This window comes from Oryctolagus cuniculus, chromosome 16, assembly GCF_051225735.1.
Source record: "Oryctolagus cuniculus isolate XC-2025 breed Fujian yellow rabbit chromosome 16, ASM5122573v1, whole genome shotgun sequence".
Lineage (NCBI taxonomy): Eukaryota > Metazoa > Chordata > Mammalia > Lagomorpha > Leporidae > Oryctolagus > Oryctolagus cuniculus.
In genome coordinates, this window is record NC_142882.1 from 1,302,342 (window position 1) to 1,326,907 (window position 24,566).

At 73.6% G+C, this 24,566-nt stretch overlaps 2 protein-coding genes and 1 long non-coding RNA gene across 4 annotated transcripts; 2 read left to right on the forward strand and 1 right to left on the reverse strand.

The window, feature by feature from the left end:
* Positions 1 to 12,125, forward strand: THOP1 (thimet oligopeptidase 1). 2 transcript variants are annotated; one of them, XM_070058585.2, is made up of 14 exons: positions 1 to 163; positions 1,015 to 1,227; positions 2,095 to 2,243; positions 4,155 to 4,262; positions 6,117 to 6,219; positions 6,525 to 6,685; positions 7,865 to 8,000; positions 8,311 to 8,453; positions 8,547 to 8,677; positions 8,801 to 9,002; positions 9,659 to 9,845; positions 9,938 to 10,066; positions 11,082 to 11,218; positions 11,770 to 12,125. In XM_070058585.2, exons 1-14 carry the CDS (start codon positions 148 to 150, stop codon positions 11,923 to 11,925), a joined length of 1,971 nt encoding a protein of 656 aa, XP_069914686.1. In that variant the 5' UTR covers positions 1 to 147; the 3' UTR covers positions 11,926 to 12,125. The 2 variants fall into 2 exon arrangements, with proteins under 2 accessions (XP_069914686.1, XP_069914685.1); XM_070058584.2 differs by having other exon boundaries at positions 8,311 to 8,677.
* Positions 12,126 to 17,955: 5,830 nt separating this feature from the next.
* Positions 17,956 to 22,837, forward strand: LOC138845559 (uncharacterized). Its single transcript, XM_089315275.1, has 2 exons — positions 17,956 to 19,603; positions 22,331 to 22,837. Exons 1-2 carry the CDS (start codon positions 18,232 to 18,234, stop codon positions 22,375 to 22,377), a joined length of 1,419 nt encoding a protein of 472 aa, XP_089171401.1. The 5' UTR covers positions 17,956 to 18,231; the 3' UTR covers positions 22,378 to 22,837.
* LOC149121384 (uncharacterized) lies at positions 19,669 to 22,462 on the reverse strand. The gene is made up of 2 exons (XR_016222478.1): positions 22,325 to 22,462; positions 19,669 to 21,642 (listed from the first exon to the last, which is right to left on the reverse strand). It is a non-coding gene; the product is annotated as an uncharacterized LOC149121384 (long non-coding RNA).
* Positions 22,838 to 24,566: the final 1,729 nt, after the last annotated feature.

The following is a 24,566-nucleotide window of genomic DNA, read 5'->3' on the forward strand; positions in this document are numbered from 1 at the left end:
TCCCAGCATGCTCCGGGCGCGCGGGCGGCGGGCGCGTCGGTCTGCGGGCAGCGGCTGGACCCGGAGGCGTCCGGCGGCCGCGGAGGCTCCGGCGGCTGTTGGCGGACGCGGCGGAGGAAGGGGGCCGTCGGCGCGGACCCGCCCGACATGAAGCCCCCGGCAGGTACCGGCCGCTCCCCAGACCCGGGCGTCCCCTGCTGCCCCCCGGGATCGCGGCTCCGGCCTGCGGTCGGGGCAGACTGACCCCCGCGTGCCCCCGCGGCCCGGGGCTGGGGTCGCGGCGGGAGGCCCCGCCCCCTCGCCTCGGAATGACTGAGCCGGCTTTCCAGCGCTTCATTCATTCACAAGCTTGATCAGGCGCCCCCCGCGCGAGCCGGGCCCCGGGGCGGGCTGGGGGGCCCGGGGTGGGGGTCTCCGGGAGGGGTGGTGGTCCCGGAAGGCTTCTCGGAGGCAGCGGGCCCTCGGGAAGGGCTGGGGGGGCTGGGGACTCGTGCGAGACCCTGCGCTGCGCTCCTAGGAGCGTGTTGGCGCCTCCTGGGAACCTGTCCCCCCCAGGGGTCCCCCCGGGGCCTTCGCCCACCCGTGCCGGCCAGGGCGGTCATTACCGGACGCCGATGGCTATCATTAGAGGCGCCAGGAATGCGGCCGGCCCCGCCAGGAGGAGGTTCCCACGGGCCCCCGCAGCCCCGCCGGCCTAACTTCGGGGCTCCCCTGCGCGCCCCTGTCTCGGCGCCGCCTGGGACCCCAGCCCCACCGCGCGCGCCCTGCTGAGCTCTCGGGGCCGCGTGTCCCCCGCTGCACGGGCTGAGCGGCGGAGGGGGCCCTGACCCCTCCAGCGAGCCCGGGGCTGCCCGCGCTCCCGGCTGGGGACCCCCGGCTGGGGGCCGCTGTGGGCGCCGGGGCCGGGGCGGCGCCGTCCTGGGCGCACCGCAGGGCGTGCGGCTGAGTCGCCGGCGCCCGGTGCCCCTGGGGACGCGGCCCCGCTCTGACAGCGCCTCTCGCCCCCGTGCGCAGCGTGCGCGGGCGACGGCCCGGCGGCCGCGGCTCCGAGCGCCCCGGTGGACTCGCTGCGCTGGGACCTGAGCGCGCAGCAGATCGCCGAGCTCACCAAGGCGCTGATGGCGCAGACCAAGCGCGTGTACGACCAGGTGGGCGCGCAGTCCTACGAGGACGTGTGCTACGAGAGCACGCTCAAGGCGCTGGCCGACGTGGAGGTGACCTACACAGGTGAGCCCGGCGTGGCGAGGGCGGGCCTGGGCCTGCGGCTGCGAGCGAGGGGGCCGGGCTGCCCCCAGCGAGGAGCAGGTGCAGGTGCCGGCCCCGGGCGGAGGGACCGTGCGTGCTGGGCGCCCCGTGCGTGTCGGTGGTGCCTGACGTGTGTGCAGGGTTGTGCGGCCACTGCCACTCGTTCTAGAATGTTCCGTTGCGGCCTGTCTCTGGGTTCTCCCGCTCTGTTCGCTGCCTGTCCCAGGAGCCCCGCACCGTGCGGGGGTCAGGGCTGTGTCGCATGTCGGGGGTTGTCCCCGCTCCGGCCGCTGTGCAGGGGTCGCTGCCCGCACCCCGCTGAGCTTGGCCTCCTGGTCGGAGGCGGCTCTGTTGCGACATCCGGCACCTGTAGCCACCCACGCCCTCCGTGGGCAGAGGAAGTGGCCTGGAGATCCGCGCGGGTTTTGTCTGGTTGTTTCAAAGATTTACACGTTTATCTGAAAGGCGGAGAGAGAGAGAGAGAGGGAGAGAGAGGGGGAGAGGTCTCCCATCCGCTGGGTCACTCCCCAGATGGCCGCATGGCTGGCGCTGCGCCCATCAGGAGCCAGGAGCTCCATCCGGGTCTCCCCCGCGGGTGCAGGGACCTGGGCCATCGTCCACTGCTCTCCCAGGCCACAGCAGAGCTGGGTGGGAAAGGAGCAGCCGGGACTCGAACCCGCGCCCCTGTGGCGTAGCGGCTAAAGCCCAGCCGCGGCGTCGTGCACCAGGCAGGGCAGGCGTGACTGCCGCCGAGTCCCGGCTGCCGCTGCTGTGCCGGCCCGCAGGGCCCGTGAGGGCGCAGGCGCGGGCAGGGCCTCACGCCCGTGTCGGCTCTCGCGCCCGCTGCAGTTCAGAGGAACCTCCTGGACTTCCCCCAGCACGTGTCCCCCTGCAAGGACATCCGGGCGGCCAGCACGCAGGCCGACAAGCAGCTGTCGGAGTTCGACGTGGAGATGAGCATGAGGCAGGACGTGTACCAGAGAATCGTGTGGCTGCGGGTGAGGGGGCGTGTGGCTGCGGGGGGGGGCGAGGCCCCAGGACCGTGTGGCTGCGGGGGGGGGGAGGCCCCAGGACCGTGTGGCTGTGGGGGGGGCGTGTGGCTGCGGGAGGGGGAGGGAGGACCTAGGACCGTGTGGCTGCGGGGGGTGGGGGAGGCCCCAGGACTGTGTGGCTGCGGGTGGGGGGGGGGACCCAGGACCGTGTGGCTGTGGGGGGGGACCCAGGACCGTGTGGCTGCGGGTGAGGGCGGGGGCTTCCTCCTGGTGGGTCTGCAGAGGTCGCTTGCCCTCTCCTTTCCGGGTTTATGTCTTTATTGGGCAGCCGGGGCGGCCGGGGCTCGGCTGGGCGGGAGCCGGGAGCCCCGAGCTCTGTCTGGGTCCCCAGAGGGTGACGGGGCCCCCCAGTCCTCAGCCCTCACCGGCCCCTCCCAGGCAGGCAGGTTAGCAGGGGCTGGGTTGGACCCCACGCTCTGACACGGGTGCCCATGGAGCTTAACCTGCTGTGCCGCCACCGGCCCCCCCAGCCGCCGGAGAGTGACCGAGACCGACGGGGGGGCCACGCTGGGCCTGCTGGGGGCTCACACACACTGGGGGGCCTGGGCTCTGGGGGCTCTCACACACACTGGGGGGCTCTGGGGGCTCTCACACAATGGGGGGACCCTGGGCTCTGGGGGCTCTCACACTGGGGGGGGCCTGGGCTCTGGGGGCTCTCACACTGGGGGGCTCTGGGGGCTCTCACACACACTGGGGGGCCCTGGGCTCTGGGGGCTGTCACACTGGGGGGGGCCCTGGGCTCTGGGGCTCTCACACACACTGGGGGGCTCTCACACTGGGGGGGCCTGGGCTCTGGGGGCTTTCACACTGGGGGGCTCTGGGGGCTCTCACACACACTGGGGGGCTTTCACATTGGGGGTTCCTGGGGGCTTTCACACACACATGTGCTGTGGATGGTGAGAGGAGCCCAGTGACACGCGGGGGAGGGTGGCCCCCGTCAGCCCCGGCCTCCCCAGTGGGTCAGCGCCATGGGGCCTTGGCTGTGACTGGCAGTAGGGGGCCCGGACGCGTCTCCCTCACCCCTCCTGTCCCGTGGGCCCCAGGCGTCCGAGTGCCGGCTTTGGGTCCCTGGTGGGTGGGCTGTGGCCCGGGGCACAGCAGGGTGAGGCCGCCAGAGACGCCCCATGTGAGCGCGGGTTCCGATCCGCCCCGGGAGGCCGCAGAAGACGGCCCGAGTGCTGGGCCCTGCCGGCCATGGGGAGGCCGGACGGAGCTCAGCCCTGGCCATGTGGCCACTGCGGGGTGAACCAGCGGATGGAAGACCTCTGTCCCTCTCTCTGACTCTGCTTCGCTGGTGGATACTTTTTTTTTTTTTTTTTTTTTGAAAGATTCGCTTGTTTGAAAGGCAGTTACGGCGGGGAGGGAGCAGCTTCACCCGCCGCGCCACACGCTGGCCTGGCAGGTTTCAGGAAAGAAACCACCAGTTCTTATTTACGTATTTGACTTATTTGGGAGTCAGAGAGACCAAGTTCCCGCTGCTGGTTCCCTGCCCAGACGCCCTCCCCAGTGGGCGCTGGGAGCCGGGGCCGCCCACGTCCCCGCGCGGTGCCGGCTCAGCCCCCGCGCCTCTCTGCCTCCCAGCGCATCGGCAGGAAGCGCGCGCGGGAGCGGAGCCGGGACCCCCGGGAGACCCCGGGAGCCCCCTTCTTAAAGACCGATTCGCAGGGGAGGGACAGACCTCCCACCCCAAATACCTGGTCCCCAGCGCTCCTCCAGTCCCGCACCTGCGCACAGCCAGAGGGACCCGTGCCCCGCCCCTCGCGCCCGCCCCTCCTCGCCCGGGGCGCCCTGGGCAGCCGCGTGGGGGTGCGCCCTGAACGGCGCCCGCCGGCTCACCAGCCCTCCGCGTCGCCGCAGGAGAAGGTCCCCGAGGGCTCGCTGCGGCCGGAGGCGGCGCGCTACCTGGAGCGGCTCATCAAGCTGGGCCGGAGGAACGGGCTGCACCTGCCCGAGGACACCCAGGAAGTGAGTGTGCGCTCCCGGCCTGCCTCGGGGCCCCCACCCCCTCCTCCGTCCGCACGGCTTCCGGCGGGGGCTGCGGAGGGTCACCGCGTCCCTGGGGCCCGCGCGGTGCGTGGCGGTCTGCGTGTTTGCTCCTCTCTCCCTGGGGCCTGCCTGCGCGGGGCCCGGCCAGTGTGCAGCCAGGCCCGTGACAGCGTCCACCCCATGGGCTGCTGGGGACACTGCCCGTGTCCTCTCCCTCTGCACGGCCCTCGTGAGCCCTGCGGGGCCCTGGTCCCAGTGGTGGGTGGCACGGCCCCTCCCGGAGCCCCCCCTGGCAGGCCCCGCCCATGCCGTTCTGTGGGAGGAGCGGAGGGACGGACCGGCTGCGGTGGGCGGAGTCAGCCGGCAGTGCTGGGACAGGGCGGGGGCGGGGGCGCCTCCTTTCACCTGTCCCTGGGCCAGCGCGGAGGCCTGGGGGTCGCCCGTGGGTGGAGCTGGGGTGTGGAGTGCGGGTGTTGGGAAGCCGAGGCTGGGTGTGGCGCACTGGCCGGCGGCGCTCCCCGCCCCGGAGGCTGGAACGTGCCCTGAGCTCCGAGTGGTTCCCGTGGGAAGCAGCAGCGGGGCGGGCGGGCGGGCAGGATCTGCCGGCTGCTGGGGTCGCTTCCCAGCTCCGGGCCCTGCGGCCCCAGGTTGTCTGCCTGCCTGGTGATTGGGGCGGGCTTCCTGCGGCCCCCAGGGGAGGTGGGCGCCAGCTAGGGGGGGACGGGGGTGTAGGCAGAAGCAGCGTCGCCACCCCGTGTCTACGCCCCAGGGCTCAGCAGGGCCCCAGCTGTCGAACCCGAGGGACAGGTGCAGTCCAGGGCCCCTGGGCAGCTGCTGTGGGACCTGGCGCGGAGGCCGTGCAGGTCGGGTTGGTGCCCCCCGCCCCGCAGCCCAGGAGCGGTGACGTTTGTCACTGAAGCCACCTTGGGGGTGGGAGTGGGGGTGCCCACGCCCTGGGATCCGCTACTGAGCCCACGTGCATCTCTTTTTTATTTCTGTAAAGATTTATTTATTTGAAAGAATTACACAGAGGAGAGGCACAGAGAGAGAGGTCTTTATCCGCTGGGTCACTCTCCAGATGGCCACAACGGCCGGAGCTGTGCTGACCAGGAGCCAGGAGCTCCATCCGGGTCTCCCACGCGGGTGCAGGGGCCCAGGACTTGGGCCATCGTCCACTGCTCTCCCAGGCCACAGCAGAGAGCTGGACCAGAAGTGGAGCAGCCGGGACTCGAACCCCTGCCCATGTGGGATGCGGCCCTGCAGGCAGCGGCCTCACCCGCTGCGCCAGCGCCGGCCCCGCCCCCATTTCTCTTTGAGATGCTTTGTGTTGCGCACGCTCGGCACGTGTGGCCTTGGAGAATGAGAGTGAGTCGCTCACTCGAGAAGCAGAGAGAAAGCCGGGGCCTGCCGTCCACTGCTCCCCGCTCGGGAGCCGCAGCTCCGCCCGGGTCCCAGTGGGAGTGCCCGGGCCCGGCCCCGCCGCCTCCCGGGGTCCCGGAGCTGCCCGCAGGCCGGCGTCTGGCTGTGAGCGTCCCCCCGAGGCCAGCGCCTGCCCCCTGCTCCCGGGTTTCAGCTCCGTCAGGTGCAGGATGCCGGTTTACGGAGAGTCCGGGCGGCTGGCCGGGGCCCTCCCGGCGGAGGACGGAGGACACGGCCCGGGGCTGCCCAGGCCCCGGCTCGAGGGCAGCAGGCTCCTGGGCGTCAGCTTCCCGTGTGGATCGGGCTTTCCCTCCCGCATTCCTGGTGCAGCTCGGTGGGCCCTGCCCCCTGCCCTCGCCCGGGAGCGGAGTCGCCCCCGCCGAGGGGCCTCGCCTCACTGCCCCCTCCCCCCAGAAAATCAAGAGCATCAAGAAGAAGCTGAGCCTGCTGTGCATCGACTTCAACAAGAACCTGAACGAGGACACGGCCTTCCTGCCCTTCACCCGCGAGGAGCTGGGTGCGCCGAGGCGGGGGCGGGGCCCGGGAGGGGGCGGGGCCGGCGCTGAGGCGGGGGCGGGGCCCGGGAGAGGGGCGGGGGAGGGGCGGGGGCGGGGCCCGAGAGAGAGGAGGGGGCGGTGCGCCGTGGGCCTGGGCTTGGGTCACCTCCAGTAGCGCGGAAGCACGCTCGGTCCTGGGGAGCCCGCGCCTCCGCTCCCCCATGGCCGTTTGGCCTTCTGCCGTCCCCGTGTTTCCCGGGAGGCTCCCTGCGAGCCCGCGTGCGGCGCCCCCCGGCGCCCCTTGACCCGCGGGCGCGTCCCGCAGGCGGGCTCCCCGAGGACTTCCTGAGCTCCCTGGAGAAGACGGAGGACGGGCGGCTGAAGGTCACGCTCAAGTACCCGCACTACTTCCCCCTGCTGAAGAAGTGCCACGTGCCCGAGACCCGCAGGAAGGTGGAGGCCGCCTTCAACTGCCGCTGCAAGGAGGTGCGCGCGGCCCCGCCCCAGCCCGCTGCCCCGCCCCGAGCCCGTGTCCCCGCCCCCGATGCTCCGCCCTGAGCTCGCTGCCCCGCCCCGCTGCCCCCACCCCTGCTGCCCCGCCCTGAGCCCTGTCCCCGCCCCCGATGCCCTGCCCTGAGCCCTGGCCGTGTCCCCGCCCCCGATGCCCTGCCCTGAGCCCTGGCCGTGTCCCCGCCCCCGATGCTCCGCGCTGAGCTCGCTGCCCCGCCCCGAGCCCTGTCCCCGCCCCTGCTGCCCCGCCCCGAGCCCGTGTCCCCGCCCCCGGTGCTCCGCCCTGAGCCCTGGCCCCGCCCTGAGCCCGTGTCCCCGCCCCCGATGCTCCGCCCTGAGCCCTGGCCCCACCCCCGCTGCCCCGCCCGAGCCCGTGTCCCCGCCCCCGGTGCTCCGCCCTGAGCCCTGGCCCCGCCCCCGATGCTCCGCCCTGAGCCCGTGTCCCCGAGCCCCTGTCCGGCTGCCTGTCTCGTCCACACCCCCCACCCTGCCTCAGCTGCCGTCTCAGAGTGGCCCTGAGATGCGCTGAGGCGGGGCGGGGTCCGTTCCCACCCCCACCCCACGGAGCCACCGTGAGCACCGCACAGTCGAGGGCCCCGGTCCCCCCACTACATGCGCGGTGCTGCTGGCCGGGGACGGGGCGGTGCCCGGGGCCACTGTCGCTGGGGACGTGTCCCCGAGCCCCTCAGCGGGCGGGCAGGCCGCGGCGCCGCGCAGTCCGCGTCCTCGGCCGTCAGGCCCGCTCTGGCTCCCCGGCCTGAGGCAGGGAAGGGGTGTGCTGAGGCCCGTGTCCACAGGGGCTCGGCCGGCAGGGTGGGCGCTGCTGCCCTTCAGCCCGAGGGGCTTTCCCGGGCCCTCGGGGTGGGGCAGGTTCTGTTCCGCACGCCTGCGTCGTGGAAGCCCGAGTCAGGCTCTGAGGGGGGCTGTGTGTGGGCCGGGGGCGCCCCCGACGGGGACCAGACCCACGCACAGCAGCGGGGCCTCAGCGATCCTTGGGGGCCCAGGCCACACTGCCCCCCGCGGGCCGCCGCCCTCAGCACCCTCCTTCCTGGTGCTGTCCGCGGCGGGCGGTGCCCAGTGGGGGGGGGGGCGGTGGGCGTGGGGCGGCCTGGGGGCAGGGGGCGCGGCCCGGGCTGACGCGGTATGCTCGCGCAGGAGAACTGTGCCATCCTGAAGGAGCTGGTGGCCCTGCGCGCGCAGAAGTCCAGGCTGCTGGGGTTCCGCACGCACGCCGACTACGTCCTGGAGATGAACATGGCCAAGACCAGCCAGACGGTGGCCGCCTTCCTAGGTAGCCCCTCCGCGGGGCCCCCAGGGCTGCGGGGGGCTCTGGCCCCTCGGGACGGCTGCCTCTCCTGGCGGGCCTGGCGGGACGTAATTCAGAGTCACGCATCGCAGGTCCCCGGGGCTGCTGGGAGGGGCGGGGGAGGGGGGCGAAGGGGCCCCGGGGCTGCTGGGAGGGGCGGGGCGGAGGGGTCCTGGGCTGCTGGGAGGTGGGGGCGGAGGGGCCCGTCCCCGGGGCTGCTGGGAGGCGCGGGCGCCCGCCTGCCCGGGCGCCCGGTGAGCCCGCCTGGGCCCGTGCGGCCTGCCCTCTCCCGCAGACGAGCTGGCGCGGAAGCTGAAGCCCCTGGGCGAGCAGGAGCGCGCGGCCATCCTGGAGCTGAAGGAGGCCGAGTGCGCGCGGCGCGGGCTGCCCTTCGACGGCTGCATCCACGCCTGGGACATGCGCTACTACATGAACCAGGTGGAGGAGACGCGCTACCGCGTGGACCAGAACCTGCTCAAGGAGTACTTCCCGGTGCAGGTGGTCACGCAGGGGCTGCTGGGCATCTACCAGGAGCTGCTGGGGCTGCGCTTCCGCCTGGAGGAGGGCGCGGCCGCCTGGCACGAGGACGTGCAGCTCTACTCCGTGCGCGACGCCGCGTCCGGCGAGCTCGTGGGCAAGTTCTACCTGGACCTCTACCCCAGGTGGGCGGGGCCGCCGGCTGCGCGCGAGGGCGGGGCTCGTGAGTGGGCGGGGCGCGGAGGCCTGTCCAGGGCCGGTCAGGCGCTCCAGGGATGACCCCGCCCCCCCGCGCCGCCCGCCCCCAGGGAAGGCAAGTACGGGCACGCGGCCTGCTTCGGCCTGCAGCCGGGCTGCCTGCGGCCGGACGGGAGCAGGCAGATCGCCATCGCGGCCATGGTGGCCAACTTCACCAAGCCCACGCCGGACGCCCCGTCGCTGCTGCAGCACGGCGAGGTGGAGACCTGCTTCCACGAGTTCGGGCACGTGATGCACCAGCTCTGCTCGCAGGTGGGCCCCGCCCCCTGCGGGCCCCGCCCCGTCGTCCCCCTGCCCGTGGGCCCCGCCCACCCTGCGGCCCCGCCCACCCTGCGGCCCCGCCCCGTGGTCCCCCCTTCTCCCTGGCTGGCACGCAGGGGTCCTCCCCGCGGCCCCTGGCGCGGCCCTGCGTCTGTGCGCTGGTCTCGCCCAAGGACGCCGAGTGCCCTCAGGACCCTACTGCCCCAGGTTACTTCTCAGCTTCTCCGCACGGTCACCTGCGGCAATGGGGGCTCAGACCGCAGCTGCGGACTTGGGGGGCCGGTCCAGCTGCCGCAGAGCCGGGGAGCGGGCATGAGAGCGAGGGACGCGGCTGCGGAGAACAGCCCAGCCCAGAGCCCCAGCCCCGGGGGAGTGGCCGAGCCGGTCTCCCGGGGCCACCGCAGGGGGCACCCGCCGAGCCGGGTCGGCCTCAGCTCGACCTGTCTTTGCCTCTCGTGGGTTCTCGATGGCCCAGCCGGGCCTCACACGGGTGTCTGAGCCCCCAGCCCCACGTCTGTGCCCCGGGACGCCCGCTGTCCAGCGCACACACGGGGACGTGTCCCCACCCGTGCCCAGCGTGTCACCTGCCTGGGGAGCGGGCCGGGGACCGGGGCGGTGGAGCGCGTCCCAGCCCTGCCGCCCCGCAGGCCGAGTTCGCCATGTTCAGCGGGACCCACGTGGAGCGCGACTTCGTGGAGGCGCCGTCGCAGATGCTGGAGAACTGGGTGTGGGAGGAGGAGCCGCTGCGACGCATGTCCCAGCACTACCGCACGGGCGACGCCCTGCCCCCCGAGCTGCTGGACAAGCTCATCAGGTCCCGGCAGGCCAACACCGGTGCGCGGGGGGCGGGGCCCGGGGAGCGGGGGGCGCGGCCCGGGGCGGCGGGGGCGGGGCGCCAGGCCAGCCCGCTCTCCCTCCTCCCCCAGGGCTCTTCAACCTGCGCCAGATCGTGCTCGCCAAGGTGGACCAGGCCCTGCACACGCAGACGGACGCGGACCCGGCTGAGGAGTACGCGCGGCTCTGCCAGGAGATCCTGGGGGTGCCCGCCACGCCAGGTGGGCGCGGGGCGCGGGGCCTCAGCCGTGCCGGGAGCTCGGGGGCGCGGGCCTCGGCCGTGCCGGGAGCTCGGGGGTGCGGGGCACGGGTTTCGGCCGTCCCGGGAGCTCGGGGGTGCGGGCCTCGGCTGTCCCGGGAGCTCGGGGGTGCGGACCTCGGCCGTCCCGGGAGCTCGGGGGCGCGGGGTGCGGGCCTCGGCCGTGCCGGGAGCTCGGGGGCGCGGGCCTCGGCCGTGCCGGGAGCTCGGGGGCGCAGCCTCGGCCGTGCCGGGAGCTCGGGGGCGCGGGGTGCGGGCCTCGGCCGTCCCGGGAGCTCGGGGGCGCGGGATGTGGGCTTCGGCCGTCCCGGGAGCTCGGGGGTGCGGGCCTCGGCCGTCCCGGGAACTAGGGGGTGCGGGCCTCGGCCGTCCCGGGAACTAGGGGGTGCGGGCCTCGGCCGTGCCGGGAGCTCGGGGGTGCGGGGCACGGGTTTCGGCCGTCCCGGGAGCTCGGGGGTGCGGGCCTCGGGGCCTCGGCCGTGTCCGGGCGTGGGGCGTCCCAGCCGGCCTCCCGTGTCTCAGCGCAGCGTGACGGCGGTCTCCGCGCTGCCGCCGCCCTCCCCGGTGCTCGGTTTAGGCAGCAGCGGTGACCCTGCGCGCACGTCGGGGGGGCGCGGCTGTCAGCCAGGGCGGCTCCCCGCGCGGCCTGGGCGGGGCCAGACACCACTGCGCGCCTCCCATGCCCAGCGTCCGCCGGCCGCCGCCTGTCCGTCTCCCGGCTCTGGCGTGGGGCTCCGGAGCCCCTGGTTCTCTCGGCCCCAGAGCGTGCCCTGCTCTGCAAAAACCGGAGAAAACGCAGAGGGGACGCGCGACTGCAGGCCCTCGGGGAGTGCGCGTGCCGCTGTGCGCCTGCGCATAGCTCCTCTTGGTCCCCAGCCCCTCCTCGGGCGCGGGAGACGGCGCCCGCCGTGCGCCCGGGTCTCCTCCTGCCGGGCCTGGTCTCCGGGCCTGAGCTTGTCTGCGTCCGTCTGTCCCAGGCACCAACATGCCCGCGACCTTCGGCCACCTGGCGGGAGGCTACGACGCGCAGTACTACGGCTACCTGTGGAGCGAGGTGTACTCCATGGACATGTTCCACACGCGCTTCAAGCAGGAGGGCGTGCTCAATGCCCAGGTGGGGGCGGGGCGCGCAGAGTGCCCGGGTGGGGGCGGGCCGCGCTGAGTGCCCGGGCAGGGGCGGGGTGCGCTGAGTGCCCGGGTGGGGGGCGGGGCGCGCAGAGTGCCCGGATGGGGGAGGGCCGCGCTGAGTGCCCGGATGGGGGAGGGCCGCGCTGAGTTCCCCGGGTGGGGGCGGGACCGCGCTGAGTGCCCGGGTGGGGGCGGGGCGCGCAGAGTGCCCGGGTGGGGGCGGGGTGCGCTGTGCCCGGGTGGGGGTGGGGCCGCGCTGAGGGCCCAGGCGCCAGGCTCTGCAAGGGCTCCACCCCTTCCCGGGGCGCCTGCGCTCAGCCTTGGGCCCTGGCCGGCCTTCCCTCCCCGTCCTGCCGACGCCCCGCCCCCGTGCCCGCCCGGCTCCGCCCCTGCCGGCCCCTGCTCAGCCCGCCCCCGTGCCCGTCCTCCACCTGCCCCCTCTGCTCCCGCGCCGTGCCCGTCCTCCGCCTGTCCCCCTGTGCCCGTGCCCGGCTCCGCCCCCGCCGGCCCCTGCTCAGCCCGCCCCCCCGCCCGCAGGTGGGCATGCACTACCGGAGCTGCATCCTGAGGCCGGGCGGCTCCGAGGACGCCAGCGCCATGCTGAAGCTCTTCCTGGGCCGCGACCCCAAGCAGGACGCCTTCCTCCTGAGCAAGGGGCTGTGCGTGGAGGCCGGCGAGGCCCCCGCCTGCTGACGCCCGCCCCGCGGCCGCCGCCGCCCTGGTGCCTTAGCCGCTGGCCGGGGGGCGGCGCCTGCGCAGCGCAGCCCCCCTCGCACTGCCACGCCCGGGGCCTGGCCGGGGCTGCGCGGTCCCCGGGGGGAGCTGGGCCTCCCTGGGGAACCCCGTTCTCAGGGTGGTTCTTGCGACGCGGATATTAAATGTTGTGGACGGAAGCCCAGGCGCCCGGCCGTTCTTGCCCCGCGCGCTCGCAGGGCCGTGGGTCACGTGGCTGGCGCCAGCCCAGCCCTCGGGGTCGGTCCTGCCCGGGACCCTGCGCGCTCGGCCCCTGGTGTGGGGAAGCGGGGGGCTGGGGTCTCTCCCCGAACGTTCCACCCCTCCCCTGCAGGTGGGGGCAGCCCCCAGTGACCCCAGCCCCGATGGGCCGGCCGCCGGCGTCCACTGGAAGCCCAGCTCACGCTGGCCTGGCCAGAGCCTGGGGGTCTCGATCCCGGGGGAGCAGCCAGGAGAGAGGTGGGCTGCGGCCCGGGGACACCTGCCCGCTGGGTCCTGGGGGGCAGCGTCCCTGTCCGAAGTCCCTCTGGGCCTCGTGGGCGGGGCCCCTGACGGGCAGGTGGTCCCCGCCCTCGTCCACGGCCGCCAGCACCTGGGCCGCCCTGTCGTCCAGGGCCACTGCCCCGAGGCCTGGCGGGCCCGCTGGCGCCGCCCTGCCCTCCGCCCTGTGCCTCGCCCCTCCCACCCCGTCTCCACGCCCAGCCCCGCTGGCTGTGGATGGGCCGTTGGGTCCGGCTCGGTCTCCAGTGCCCGCTTCTGTGGCTTTAAACTGGGCCCGGGGCCGAGTGCCCTCCCGGGGGAGCCCCAGGGGGCCACGGCGCTCGCCGCCGCCGCCCACGTACCCCACGCCTCCGCAGGCCCCGTCAGCGGGTCGGGACGCTCCCCAGGCCCGGAAGGGGTAAGTGCGGACGTCCTCACCAACCCGAGTGGGTTCAGATCGCCTACGCCACGCGTGTGCGGCGTCTGGGCGTACGCATGCGCACTCAGCCAGCAGCACACCCCTCCCTGCCTGGCCCCCGCCCTTCTCACTAGAGATCCGTTTTCTTTCTCTCTTTATTTGAAAAAAAAAAAAAAAAAAAAAGTCTTGGTTTGTTTTCTGAACGGCAGAGCGAGCGTCCACTCGCTGGTCCACTCCTCAGATGCCCACGGCAGCCGGGGCTGGGCCGGGCTGACAGCCGGACCCTGAACTCTATCCATGTCCCCAACGTGGACGTCCAGGGCCCGGGCCCTGAGCCATCGCCGCTCCTCCAGGGCGCGCGCGAGCAGGGAGCCCAGTGGAGCCCACAGGGCAGCCCCGCCCACCCAGAGCAGCCACGCCCACAGAGGGCAGCTCCGCCCACCCATAGCTGCCCCGCCCACAGAGGGCAGCCCGCTCCTGCGCCCCAGGGGTCCCGCCTCTCCGGGGGACGGCTGCTCCCCACGGGCCCTGCAGGTGAGGGAGGCGCAAGTCGCCCCGGCTCCCGGGCGGGTGGACAGGACCGCCCGTGCAGCACCCCTGCCGTCAGCCACGCCGTGTCTGTGGCTCCAGGACCCCACGCGTGTGGCCCCTGGGCGGGGCGCGGCGTCAGAGCCTGGCCCTGTTCCTGGCTGTGTAGAGCTCCGTGCGCGCGCCCAGGGGCAGCAGCCCGCAGTTCCGGGCGCGCCCAGCAGGTGGCAGCCTTCACCCTGGCGTTGCCCCCGGTTCCCGCACGGGCGGCAGGTGTGCCGACCTCTTAGGCCCCTTCTGGAGAAATGCACGTGGCCTTTAACTAATTAATCGATTTAGGAGGCAGGGACACGGAGGTGGGGGCTCCCGTCGGCTGGTTCATGCCTCAGGGCTCACAGCAGCCTGGCCTGGGTCAGGACAGAGCCCGCGGCCCCGACCATCCAGGTCTCCCACGGGGGTGACGGGACCCTAGCGCAGCCCGCACTGCTGCCTCTCGGGGTCTCCCGGGTACAGGCTAAGCACTCACCCCCTCCCAAACCCAGGGTCAGCTCCAGATACCTGGGTCATGGGTCGTCGTCCACTGCTGTCCCGGGTGCATCAGCAGGGACTCAAACCGGCGCTCCTGGGCGATGCTGGCACAGCAGGCGGCGGCTCCCCCACTGGGGGCCTCCTGTGGGCCGGCGCTGACAGTGCCCAGGTCAGGCTGCGGTGCCTGGAGCCCGGCCCCGGCTGATGCACCTGGGAGGCAGCGATGGCTCCACGCTGGTCCCTGCACCCGCGCGGGAGACCCGGATGGAGCTGCTGGCTCCCGGCTTCAGATCAGCCCAGATCTGGCCGTTATGGCCATTTGGGGGGTGAACCAGCAGATGAAAGACCTCTCTCTCTTTCTCTCTAACTCTGACTTTCAAATGAAAAAAAAAAAATGAAACAGAGTGATGAGAGGTCTCCCATCCACTGGTTCCCTCCCTAAATGCACACAGCATTAGGGCTGGGCCAGGCGGAAGCCATGGTGCAGGTGCAGGGGCCCAAGGACTTGGGCCATCGTCTGCTGCTTTCCCAGGCCACAGCAGGGAGCTGGATCGGAAGAGGAGCAGCCGGGACTCGAACCGGCGGCCCTATGGGATGCGGGCACCACAGGCCAGGGCGTCACCTGCTGCGCTACAGCGCCGGCCTCCCCAGTGCAGTGTTTTAAAGCTATTTTTACCTACAGTTGGCTGCAGAACCTGCAGTGTAGGGGCTGTCGGAGCCACACTGCACTGTACTAACACATCAGTCGGTTATGCGCTTTGTGACTTCTTGTTAGCACCAACCCCAGACGGGTAAGCGAGAGAATCCGCCGCGAGAAGCGCTGCCCGCTCGTTCAAGTCGATAATAAATAGCGGCGAGTGCCCTTCCGTCCGTGTCGAACGCTGGATTTGTGTCGTCTTACCTGTTCCCCACGGTGACCTCTGAAGTGCGGCCAGGGCCGGTGAGAATTAGCCCGGCCGCCCGCGGGGAACTGGCCCTGCGGGGGTCTGCGGGGGGGCCCGCAGCAGCAGGTGCGCCGCGGCCCAGCCTAGACGCCGGCCGCCGGCAGGGGGCGCTGCGGACAGCTCGCTGCTCCGGGGCCGGCTGGGACTTGGAGCGTACACTCCTGCGGGTGGCCGGCAGCGGCTGGAGTCCATGGGGGGCCGAGGACGGCGGCTGGAGTCCATGGAGGGGGCGGGGACGGCGGCTGGAGTCCATGGGGGGCCGGGGACGGCGGCTGGCGTCCATGGAGGGGGCGGGGCCGGCGGCTGGGGTTCATGGGGGGCGGGGCAGGCGACTGGCGTCCATGGGGGGGCGGCGGCGGCTGGAGACTATGGGGGGCTGGGGACGACTGCTGGAGTCTATGGGGGGGGGGTGCGGGCAGGGGGGCGGCGGCCGGGAGCAGCAGGGCGCCGAGGGGAGGAGTAGGGGCAGTCGGACCGGACGGTGAGCAGCGCCTGACCGCCCGCGCCCGCACCCGCACCCGGCATCACAGCCCTGGAGGCCAGCTGCACGCACACCCCGGGGCCGCGACGCCGAGGGACTGGGGTCCGCCCCGGTGCGGGTCCCCGCGCCCACCCGAGGGAGCCCGGTGAGCCCTGGGCCTGGAGCGCCTGTGCCCGCTGCCGTGGGCAGCAGCGCGAAGGCGCAGAGCCCGGAGGGACCCTGTCCACCTGGCCGGCAGGTGCGGCCGGCAGGCTGAGCGCTCCAGGGCACCGGCCAGAGCCTGCGGGGGGGGGCCGCGGGGCCAGTGGCTTTCCCAGCCCCGGGCCGAGGTCGGGTGCCGCCCGGACAGCCTGGCCTGGCTGGGCGTGGTCCCTCCACCTCCGCCTGCCCCGCGCGGCCGGGTACCCCGGGGGTCTCGCACAGCGAGCACGCGGCCCCGCCCACGCCGTGCCAGCCTCCGGGGCTGGACAGGGTCCGCTCCTGCTGTCCGAAGCGGGGGTCTGGGGGCGTGGCCACAGCCTCAGGGTGGGCCCCCGCCTCCCAGGGCTCACGTCCTTAACATGGACACTGACCGCTGACCCCGGTGCTGGCTTTTGCTGGCCACTGTGTGTGTGTGTGTGTGTGTGTGTGTGAGTGTGTGTGACCCCAGGTGCACGTGGTGTGGGGACGGCTGCCAGCTGGGGTGGGGCCTGTAGGATGAGGATGGGGCCTGTAGTTGGGGGTGGGGCCTGTAGTTGGGGGCGGGGTTTGTCAGGGGCGGGGTCTTCAGGGGCGGGGTCTGCGTGCGGGGTGGGGCCTGTAGGATGAGGATGGGGCCTGTAGTTGGGGGTGGGGTCTGTAATCGGGGCGGGGTCTGTCAGGGGCGGGGTCTGCGTGCGGGGGTAGGGTTTGGGGATGGCCTGGCTCTTCCCCCCGCAGCTCTGAAGTCTGGGTCTGCGCAGAGGGAGGCCATGGCCCGCCGGAGGGCACGGACGCGCAGGGAGTGGCTCCTGTAGAGGGGAGGGGCCTGGGAGCTGGGGGGAGGGGGGTTCCCTGAGGACTTGGGGCGCAGCTTCCCCGGGCCAAGCACAGGGCTCAGGGCCCGGCCCCGCCGCAGCGCCCGCACCGGTTGGACACCAGTTCGAGTCCCGGCCGCTCCACTTCCGCTCCGGCTCCCTGCTGGGGCCTCTGCACCCGCGTGGGAGACCCGGATGGAGCCCCCGGCTCCGGCCTGGCCCAGCCCTGGCTGCTGGCGGCCACCTGGGAGTGACCAGCAGAGGGCAGACCTCTCCGATGTGTCTAGCCTTGGCGCATCAGTCAGCGACAGCGGGGTGGGGTGTGCAGTCGCGCCTGCCCACGACGCCTACAGCGAGCGCGGAGCAGCGGACGGCGCCTCCCTCCCTCGGCGCTGGTGGTCTGGCTGGCCGCTGGAGCCACACGGGTGCGAACGGCTTCGCGGGGACCACCGGGACCACCTGGACCAGCGCCTCGGGCGCTGCCCCTGAGACACAGACTCGGCTGCTTGCATGCGCTTGGGGCCAGGGCGGGAAGCCGTGCGGGGGTCGTCAGCCCGCACTGGGGTGTGTGAGCGCCGGGCTCCCTGCTGCGCCCCCCGGGTGCCCCGGGCCTGCAGCCGGTCAGGGGCAGGCGTTCAGGTCGGCCACAGCGCTGCTACAGCAGGTAGGACCCGGGCCAGGCAAGGAAGGGCTGACCTGGCCGCATCCCATGGGGCGCGGGTTCGAGTCCCGGCTGCTCCACGTCCGACCCCGCTCCCTGCCGCGGCCTGGGAGAGCCGCGGTGACGGCCCAGGGCTGGGCCCCTGCACCTGCGTGGGAGACCCGGATGGAGCCCCCGGCTCCGGGCTGCGGCCTGGGAGAGCAGTGGACGACGGCCCAGGGCTGGGCCCCTGCACCCGCGTGGGAGACCCGGATGGAGCCCCCGGCTCCGGGCTGCGGCCTGGGAGAGCCGCGGTGACGGCCCGGGGCTGGGCCCCTGCACCTGCGTGGGAGACCCGGATGGAGCCCCGGCTCCGGGCTGCGGCCTGGGAGAGCCGCGGTGACGGCCCGGGGCTGGGCCCCTGCACCTGCGTGGGAGACCCGGATGGAGCCCCGGCTCCGGGCTGCGGCCTGGGAGAGCCGCGGTGACGGCCCGGGGCTGGGCCCCTGCACCTGCGTGGGAGACCCGGATGGAGCCCCCGGCTCCGGGCTGCGGCCTGGGAGAGCCGCGGTGACGGCCCGGGGCTGGGCCCCTGCACCTGCGTGGGAGACCCGGATGGAGCCCCGGCTCCGGGCTGCGGCCTGGGAGAGCAGTGGACGATGGCCCAGGTCCTTGGGCCCCTGCACCCGCGTGGGAGACCCGGATGGAGCCCCCGGCTCCGGGCTGCGGCCTGGGAGAGCCGCGGTGACGGCCCGGGGCTGGGCCCCTGCACCTGCGTGGGAGACCCGGATGGAGCCCCCGGCTCCGGGCTGCGGCCTGGGAGAGCCGCGGTGACGGCCCGGGGCTGGGCCCCTGCACCTGCGTGGGAGACCCGGATGGAGCCCCCGGCTCCGGGCTGCGGCCTGGCCCAGCCCTGCTGTTGCGGCCATCTGGGAGTGACCAGCAGATGGGACACTTCTCTCTCTCCCCCCGCCTCCAACTCTGCCTTTCAAATAAATGTTTTTTAAAAATCATAGAAATAAGCCCGTCGGCCCCGCAGCCCTTCCTGTCGCCTACTCTCTGAAACCCTGAGCCGGTCCCCTCTCGCGCGCGTGCGCGGAGCCCTCAGCGGAGCATGCGCGCTGGCGCCCGGCCGCGGTGGCCGATGGGCACGCGGATGTCTCGGGCCGCGCAGGCGCTCGGAGCCCCGCGCCTCGGCTTCCTCCCGGCATGCAGCGCGCCTCCAGGAGGGCGCCCGGCACGCCCGAGTGCGCATGCGCGGCGCGTGCGGCGGAGACGGGGCGTCTGACCGGGGGGCGGCGCCAGGCTCGTGCCTGAGCCCTGAGGCCGCTTCCGGGCCTGGGCGGCGCCGAGTCCGCGCTGGGCCTCGGCCGGCTGCGGCTGGGGTCAGTGCGACGGGAGTGACACGCGACAGAGGCTTCGTGTGGCCGCGGGCCCGCGTGCGCATGCGCGGCCGGGGTCCGCAGCAGACCCCCAGCGGCAGCGTGCAGGGTCCCCGAGGCCGGGTGGAGGAGCCGCGGGGCTTCCCGGGCCGAGCCGTCTTAGAGGGCGCCCGTCGGGACAGCTGGGTGGTCGGGGGCGGCCGGCCCCGCCCAGCAGGTGCGCACGGGGGAGGGGCGGCCGGCCCCGCCCAGCAGGTGCGCACGGGGGAGGGGCGGCCCCGCCCAGCAGGTGCACACGGGGGAGGGGCGGCCGGCCCCGCCCAGCGGGTGCACACGGGGGAGGGGGCGGCCCGGCCCCGCCCAGCAGGTGCGCACGGGGGAGGGGCGGCCGGCCCCGCCCGGCAGGTGCGCACGGGGGAGGGGGCGGCCCGGCCCAGCAGGTGCGCACGGGGGAGGGGGCGGCCCGGCCCCGCCCAGCAGGTGCACACGGGGGAGGGGGCGGCCCGGCCCCGCCCAGCAGGTGCGCACGGGGGAGGGGGCGGCCCGGCCCCGCCCAGCAGGTGCGCACGGGGGAGGGGCGGCCGGCCCCGCCCGGCAGGTGCGCACGGGGGAGGGGGCGGCCCGGCCCAGCAGGTGCGCACGGGGGAGGGGGCGGCCCGGCCCCGCCCAGCAGGTGCGCACGGGGGAGGGGCGGCCGGCCCCGCCCGGCAGGTGCGCACGGGGGAGGGGGCGGCCCGGCCCCGCCCAGCAGGTGCGCACGGGGGAGGGGCGGCCGGCCCCGCCCGGCAGGTGCGCACGGGGGAGGGGGCGGCCCGGCCCCGCCCAGCAGGTGCGCACGGGGGAGGGGGCGGCCCGGCCCCGCCCAGCAGGTGCACACGGGGGAGGGGCGGCCCCGCCCGGCAGGTGCGCACGGGGGAGGGGGCGGCCCGGCCCAGCAGGTGCACACGCGGGAGGAGTTTCGGGGGAGGGGGCGGCCCGGATGGCTGGCCCCACCCCGCGGAGACCACCTGCTCCTGGCGTTTGTCGTCACGGGAAAGGCGGCCCTGGGTCGCTCGCTCCTCCCCACGTCTCAGACGAGAACCGCCGGCGCAGCCGCAGTCCCTGCCCGGGTCCTGGTTCCGAGTCCTGGTTCCGGGCCCGGCCCCGGCCGCTCCACGTCCCTCGACTCGCCGCGCATGCGCCCGGGCGCAGGTGCCACCGAACGAGGGGCCCCGGGTGCAGCTCCTGGCGCTGCGGTCACCTGGTGAGTGACCGCTGACCTCCGCCCCTCCCAAATCAAAATGAAAAGGTCACGACTTTTTAAAAATACTTATCTCTGTATTCGAAAGGCAGAGTTAGAGAGAGAGAGGGAGGGAGGGAGGGAGGTCGGCCTTCCACCCGCTGCCCACTCCCCAGAGCTGGGCCGATCCGAAGCCCGGAGCCGGCGCTCCATCCGGGTCTCCCACGCGGGTGCAGGGCCCCAGCACTTGGTCCATCGTCCACTGCTCTCCCAGGCCACAGCAGAGAGCTGGACCGGAAGTGGAGCAGCCGGGACTCGAACCGGCGCCCACGTGGGATGCGGGCCTGCAGGTGAAGGGCTTCATGTGTAATACAGCTGGCGCACACTCAGTGCACAGGGCTTTGTGGGGTATACAGCTGGCGCACACTCAATCTGCGGGGCTTCGTGGGGTATACAGCTGGCACACACTCGATGCGCATGGCTTCATGGGGTATACAGCTGGTGCACACTCAATCTGCGGGGCTTCGTGGGGTATACAGCTGGCGCACACTCAACCTGCAGGGCTTCGTGGGGTATACAGCTGGCGCACACTCAACCTGCAGGGCTTCGTGGGGTATACAGCTGGTGCACACTCAATCTGCGGGGCTTCGTGGGGTATACAGCTGGCACACACTCGATGCGCATGGCTTCATGGGGTATACAGCTGGTGCACACTCAATCTGCGGGGCTTCGTGGGGTATACAGCTGGCGCACACTCAACCTGCAGGGCTTCGTGGGGTATACAGCTGGCGCACACTCAATCTGCGGGGCTTCGTGGGGTATACAGCTGGCACACACTCGATGCGCAGGGCTTCATGGGGTATACTGCTGGCGCACACTCAGGGGCCCTCGAGCTGCTCAGGCCCTGGCCGCCGCTCACGGGGCTTCCTCTGGGCCGGGGTCACATTCCCCCCCACCCCGGGGGGCTGCACGTCCGCGTGTGTAAACAGCTGGCGCAGAATAAAGGCAGCAGCACAGGGCTGTGGATGCAAGGCCCAGTGTTCACCCCGGCCTCTGCGTGACCGCGGGGCCTCCCTGCGCCACAGCGGCCGAGTGGACACTGGGGGGGCCCCCGGGCTCCGCCCCCGGCCTGGCCCGCCCCTGTGGGTGTGACCGGGCAGTGGGGGGCTCCGGGGTCCAGCTCCTGGCTCCGCCCCCGGCCTGGCCCGGCCCCTGTGGGTGTGACTGGGCAGTGGGGGGCTCGGGGGTCCAGCTCCTGGCTCAGGCCTGGCCCAGCCCCTGTGGGTGGGACCGGGCAGTGGGGGGCTTCAGGGTCCAGCTCCTGGCTCCGCCCCTGGCCTGGCCCAGCCCCCGTGGGTGTGACCGGGCAGTGGGGGGCTCCGGGGTCCGGCTCCGGCCCTGGTGCCCGTGGGCACTTGGGGAGTGAACCGGCGGATGGTGGGCCCCCCTCCGCCTCTGCCTCTCTAACTCAGCTTTGAAATAAATAAATGTTTCTACGTTTGCAGACTTTTCTCTAAAAAATGGAAAAACGCCCACGGTGGCGTCACTCTCAGGTCAGCCGTGCCCGCCGCCCGCAGGTGACCTTCGGGGACCCCCCCCAAGGTCAACGACTCGCGGCCCCCGCCGCCATCCAGGCCGCCGCACCTGCCCCAGCCCGGCCGAGCCGTGCGGCTCTGCCGCCCTCTGGCGGACGCTGCGAGCAACTGCCTCTGCGCCTGCTCTCTGCCGCCCCCCAGCGGCAAGCGGCCATCCCGCCGCACGTGGACGCCTGAAGCCCCACTGCACCTGGGCGGCCTGGGGGCGCCAAGCGACCCCGCGCCTCCGAATCCCCGCGGTTTGCTCGCATGCCTTGCGCATGTAAGACGTGCTATGTGGTGTTCCCCGAATATATTTTATTGTTTTAATTTTCCAAAAATTACAGTCATGAATTTATTTTTTTGCGGGACAGAGCCCGCTGGTTCCGTCCCCTGAGCCCTGCGACGGCTGCGGCTGGAGCCGAGAGCCGAGAAGACCACGTGGGTGGGGGAGTGACGGCCCACGGCCCGCCTCTGCAGCCGGGAGCCCTAGGACGGGGAGCAAGGTTTCGTCAGCCCGAGCAGGCACCGGTGTCTCCCGGTCACTCCTCTTCCCGCAGCGCCGGGGCTGTCGGCGCCGACACGGGGCAAAGGCCCCCAGCCCCTCTGGAAGACCTGGGTTCCAGCCCTGGTCTGGCTCCTGGTCCCAGCTCCGTGCTCACGCGCACCCTGGGGGCAGCAGCGCCGGCGCGGGGGCCCCTGCACCTGCGTGCGAGCCCCGGATGGAGCTCCTGGCCCCCGGCTCCGCCTGGCCCAGCCCTGGCTGCTGCAGGCAGTTGGGGGGTGACCCAGCCGCCTGAGTGCCCCTGACGGTTCCCATTTCCAGGGCTCCGGGCTGCATCTCAGCACTGACCGCTAACCCTGGCCATGCAACGCCTAGACCCCAACTCCCGGCCGCTGGACGCGCTAGTTGAACCCTCCCCTTTCCACCTTGGCGCCCCGGGGGACTCGGGTCGACACCCGGGACCGCCTTCCACACCCCCGCCGCGCCATCAGCGAAGCCCACCCGAGACCGGCCCCTCCTCCCAGCCCCGCCCCCTCCCGGATCACCTGGACCTCGGGCAGTTCCGCCCACGGCCACGCGGGGGCGCCGGCGAGCACCTGACCCCCGCCCGCCCCGCCCCGCCCGCGGGCCTTGCCCCGGCGGCTCCCGCACCCAAATATTTCTTACTTCCAGGTGGCCAAACCGCGAGCTCCGTGACCCGGGAACGCGGCCGGGGGTGACAAGATCTGCGGAACGAACGGACCTCGGGAGAAGAGTCCACGGCTTGATCCGACGGGACGCGGCGTGACAGACAGACGGACGGACAGGAACCTCCCCTGTGCTGGCTCAGTCCCCAGACGTCCCCAAGGGCTGGGGCTGGGAGAGGCCAAAGCCAGGAGCCGGGTCTCCCACGTGGGTGCAGGGCCCGAGGACTTGGGCCATCGTCCACTGCTCTCCCAGGCTGCAGCAGGGGGCTGGATGGGACGTGGAGCAGCCGGGACTCGAACCCGCGTCCCCTTGGGATGCCGGCCCTGCAGGGGGAGGCTTTACCTGCTCCACCCCAGCGCCGGGCCTGGACCCCAGCACCCGAGCCAGGCCAGGGGCTGCAGGAACGTCTCCGCGGGCCCCTGAGGGACGCCCGGGGTCCCTCTCGCCGACCCCACACCCGGGGAATTCGCCCCATTAAAGAAAAGAGTCAAAGCTCTGTCTGCGAAGCTTGAGCTTGGAACTTTGCTCCAGCGATTTCGACAGCAGACGCGGGGACGAGCGCAGAGCCCGGCCCGGCCGTGGGGTGGGGGGCCCGGGACGAGGGGACCCTGGCTGTGGGGCGGGGGACACAGGACGAGGGGACCCTGGCTGTGGGGGGGGCCCGGGACGAGGGGACCCTGGCTGTGGGGGGGCCAGGACGAGGGGACCCTGGCTGTGGGGGGGGGCCCGGGACGAGGGGACCCTGGCTGTGGGGCGGGGGACACAGGACGAGGGGACCCTGGCTGTGGGGGGGGGCCGGGACGAGGGGACCCTGGCTGTGGGGGGCCCGGGACGAGGGGACCCTGGCTGTGGGGGGGACCCGGGACGAGGGGACCCTGGCTGTGGGGGGGACCCGGGACGAGGGGACCCTGGCTGTGGGGTGGGGGCCCGGGACGAGGGCAGAGCCTGGCTCAGGGCGGGGGGCCCGGGATGAGGGGACCCTGGCTGTGGCGTGGGGGGCGCTGGGATGAGGGGCCCTGGCTGTGGGGTGGGGGGCCCCGGGACAAGGACAGAGCCCGGCTGTGGGGTGGGGTCCCGGGACGAGGGCAGAGCCTGGCTCAGGGTGGGGGACCTGGGACGAGGGGAGCCTGGCTGCGGGGGGGGGGGCGGGACGAGGGGACCCTGGCTGCGGGGCGGGGGGACACGGGACCAGGGGACCCTGGCCGTGGGGCGGGGGGCCCGGGACGAGGGGACCCTGGCTGTGGGGGGGGCCCGGGACGAGAGGACCCTGGCTGTGGGGGTCCCGGGACGAGGGGACCCTGGCTGTGGGGGGGGGGACCCGGGATGAGGGGACCCTGGCTGTGGGGTGGGGGCCTGGGACGAGGGGACCCTGGCTGTGGGGCGGGGGGACACGGGACGAGGGGACCCTGGCTGTGGGGGGGGCCGGGACGAGGGGACCCCGGCTGTGGGGGGGACACGGGACGAGGGGACCCTGGCTGTGGGGTGGGGGGCCAGGACGAGGGGACCCTGGCTGTGGGGGGGACACGGGACGAGGGGACCCTGGCTGTGGGGCGGGGGGACACGGGACAAGGGGACCCTGGCTGTGGGGCGGGGGTCACGGGACGAGGGGACCCTGGCTGTGGGGGGGACACGGGACGAGGGGACCCTGGCTGTGGGGGGGACACGGGACGAGGGGACCCTGGCTGTGGGGTGGGGGGCCCAGGACGAGGGACCCTGGCTGTGGGGCCTCAGCACGTCCCTGTGAAGCTCGTGGTCTGAGGAGCCGCACACGGCTAGTCCAGGATTGTTTCTCTCAAGAAGGACCCGCGCGGGCGCGTGGTGGGCGGCAGAAACGGGGGATGCCCACGCCCCCCACTGCCCACGTCTGCCTGGTGCCCACGTCCACCCCAGTGCCCCCGCCCCCCACTGCCCACGCCCGCCCGGTGCCCCCGCCCCCCACTGCCCACGTCCCCCAGTGCCCATGTCCACCTGGTGCCCACACCCCCCACTCGAGTGCTTTGCCTCCGCCCGGCTCCAGCTCCCTGCAGCGATGCCCAAGTGTCTGGACGCTGCGCCCGCGCGGGAGACCCCGATGGAGCTCCCGGCTCCCGGCCCGCCCTGCCGCGGCCGTTGTGGCCATCTGGGGCCTGAACGACCGGCGGATCGGATCTCTCTTTCCCTCTGCACATCCTAAAGTGGCCAACAGCGCCCCTGATGATTCTATGGCTCTTCTATGTTGTCA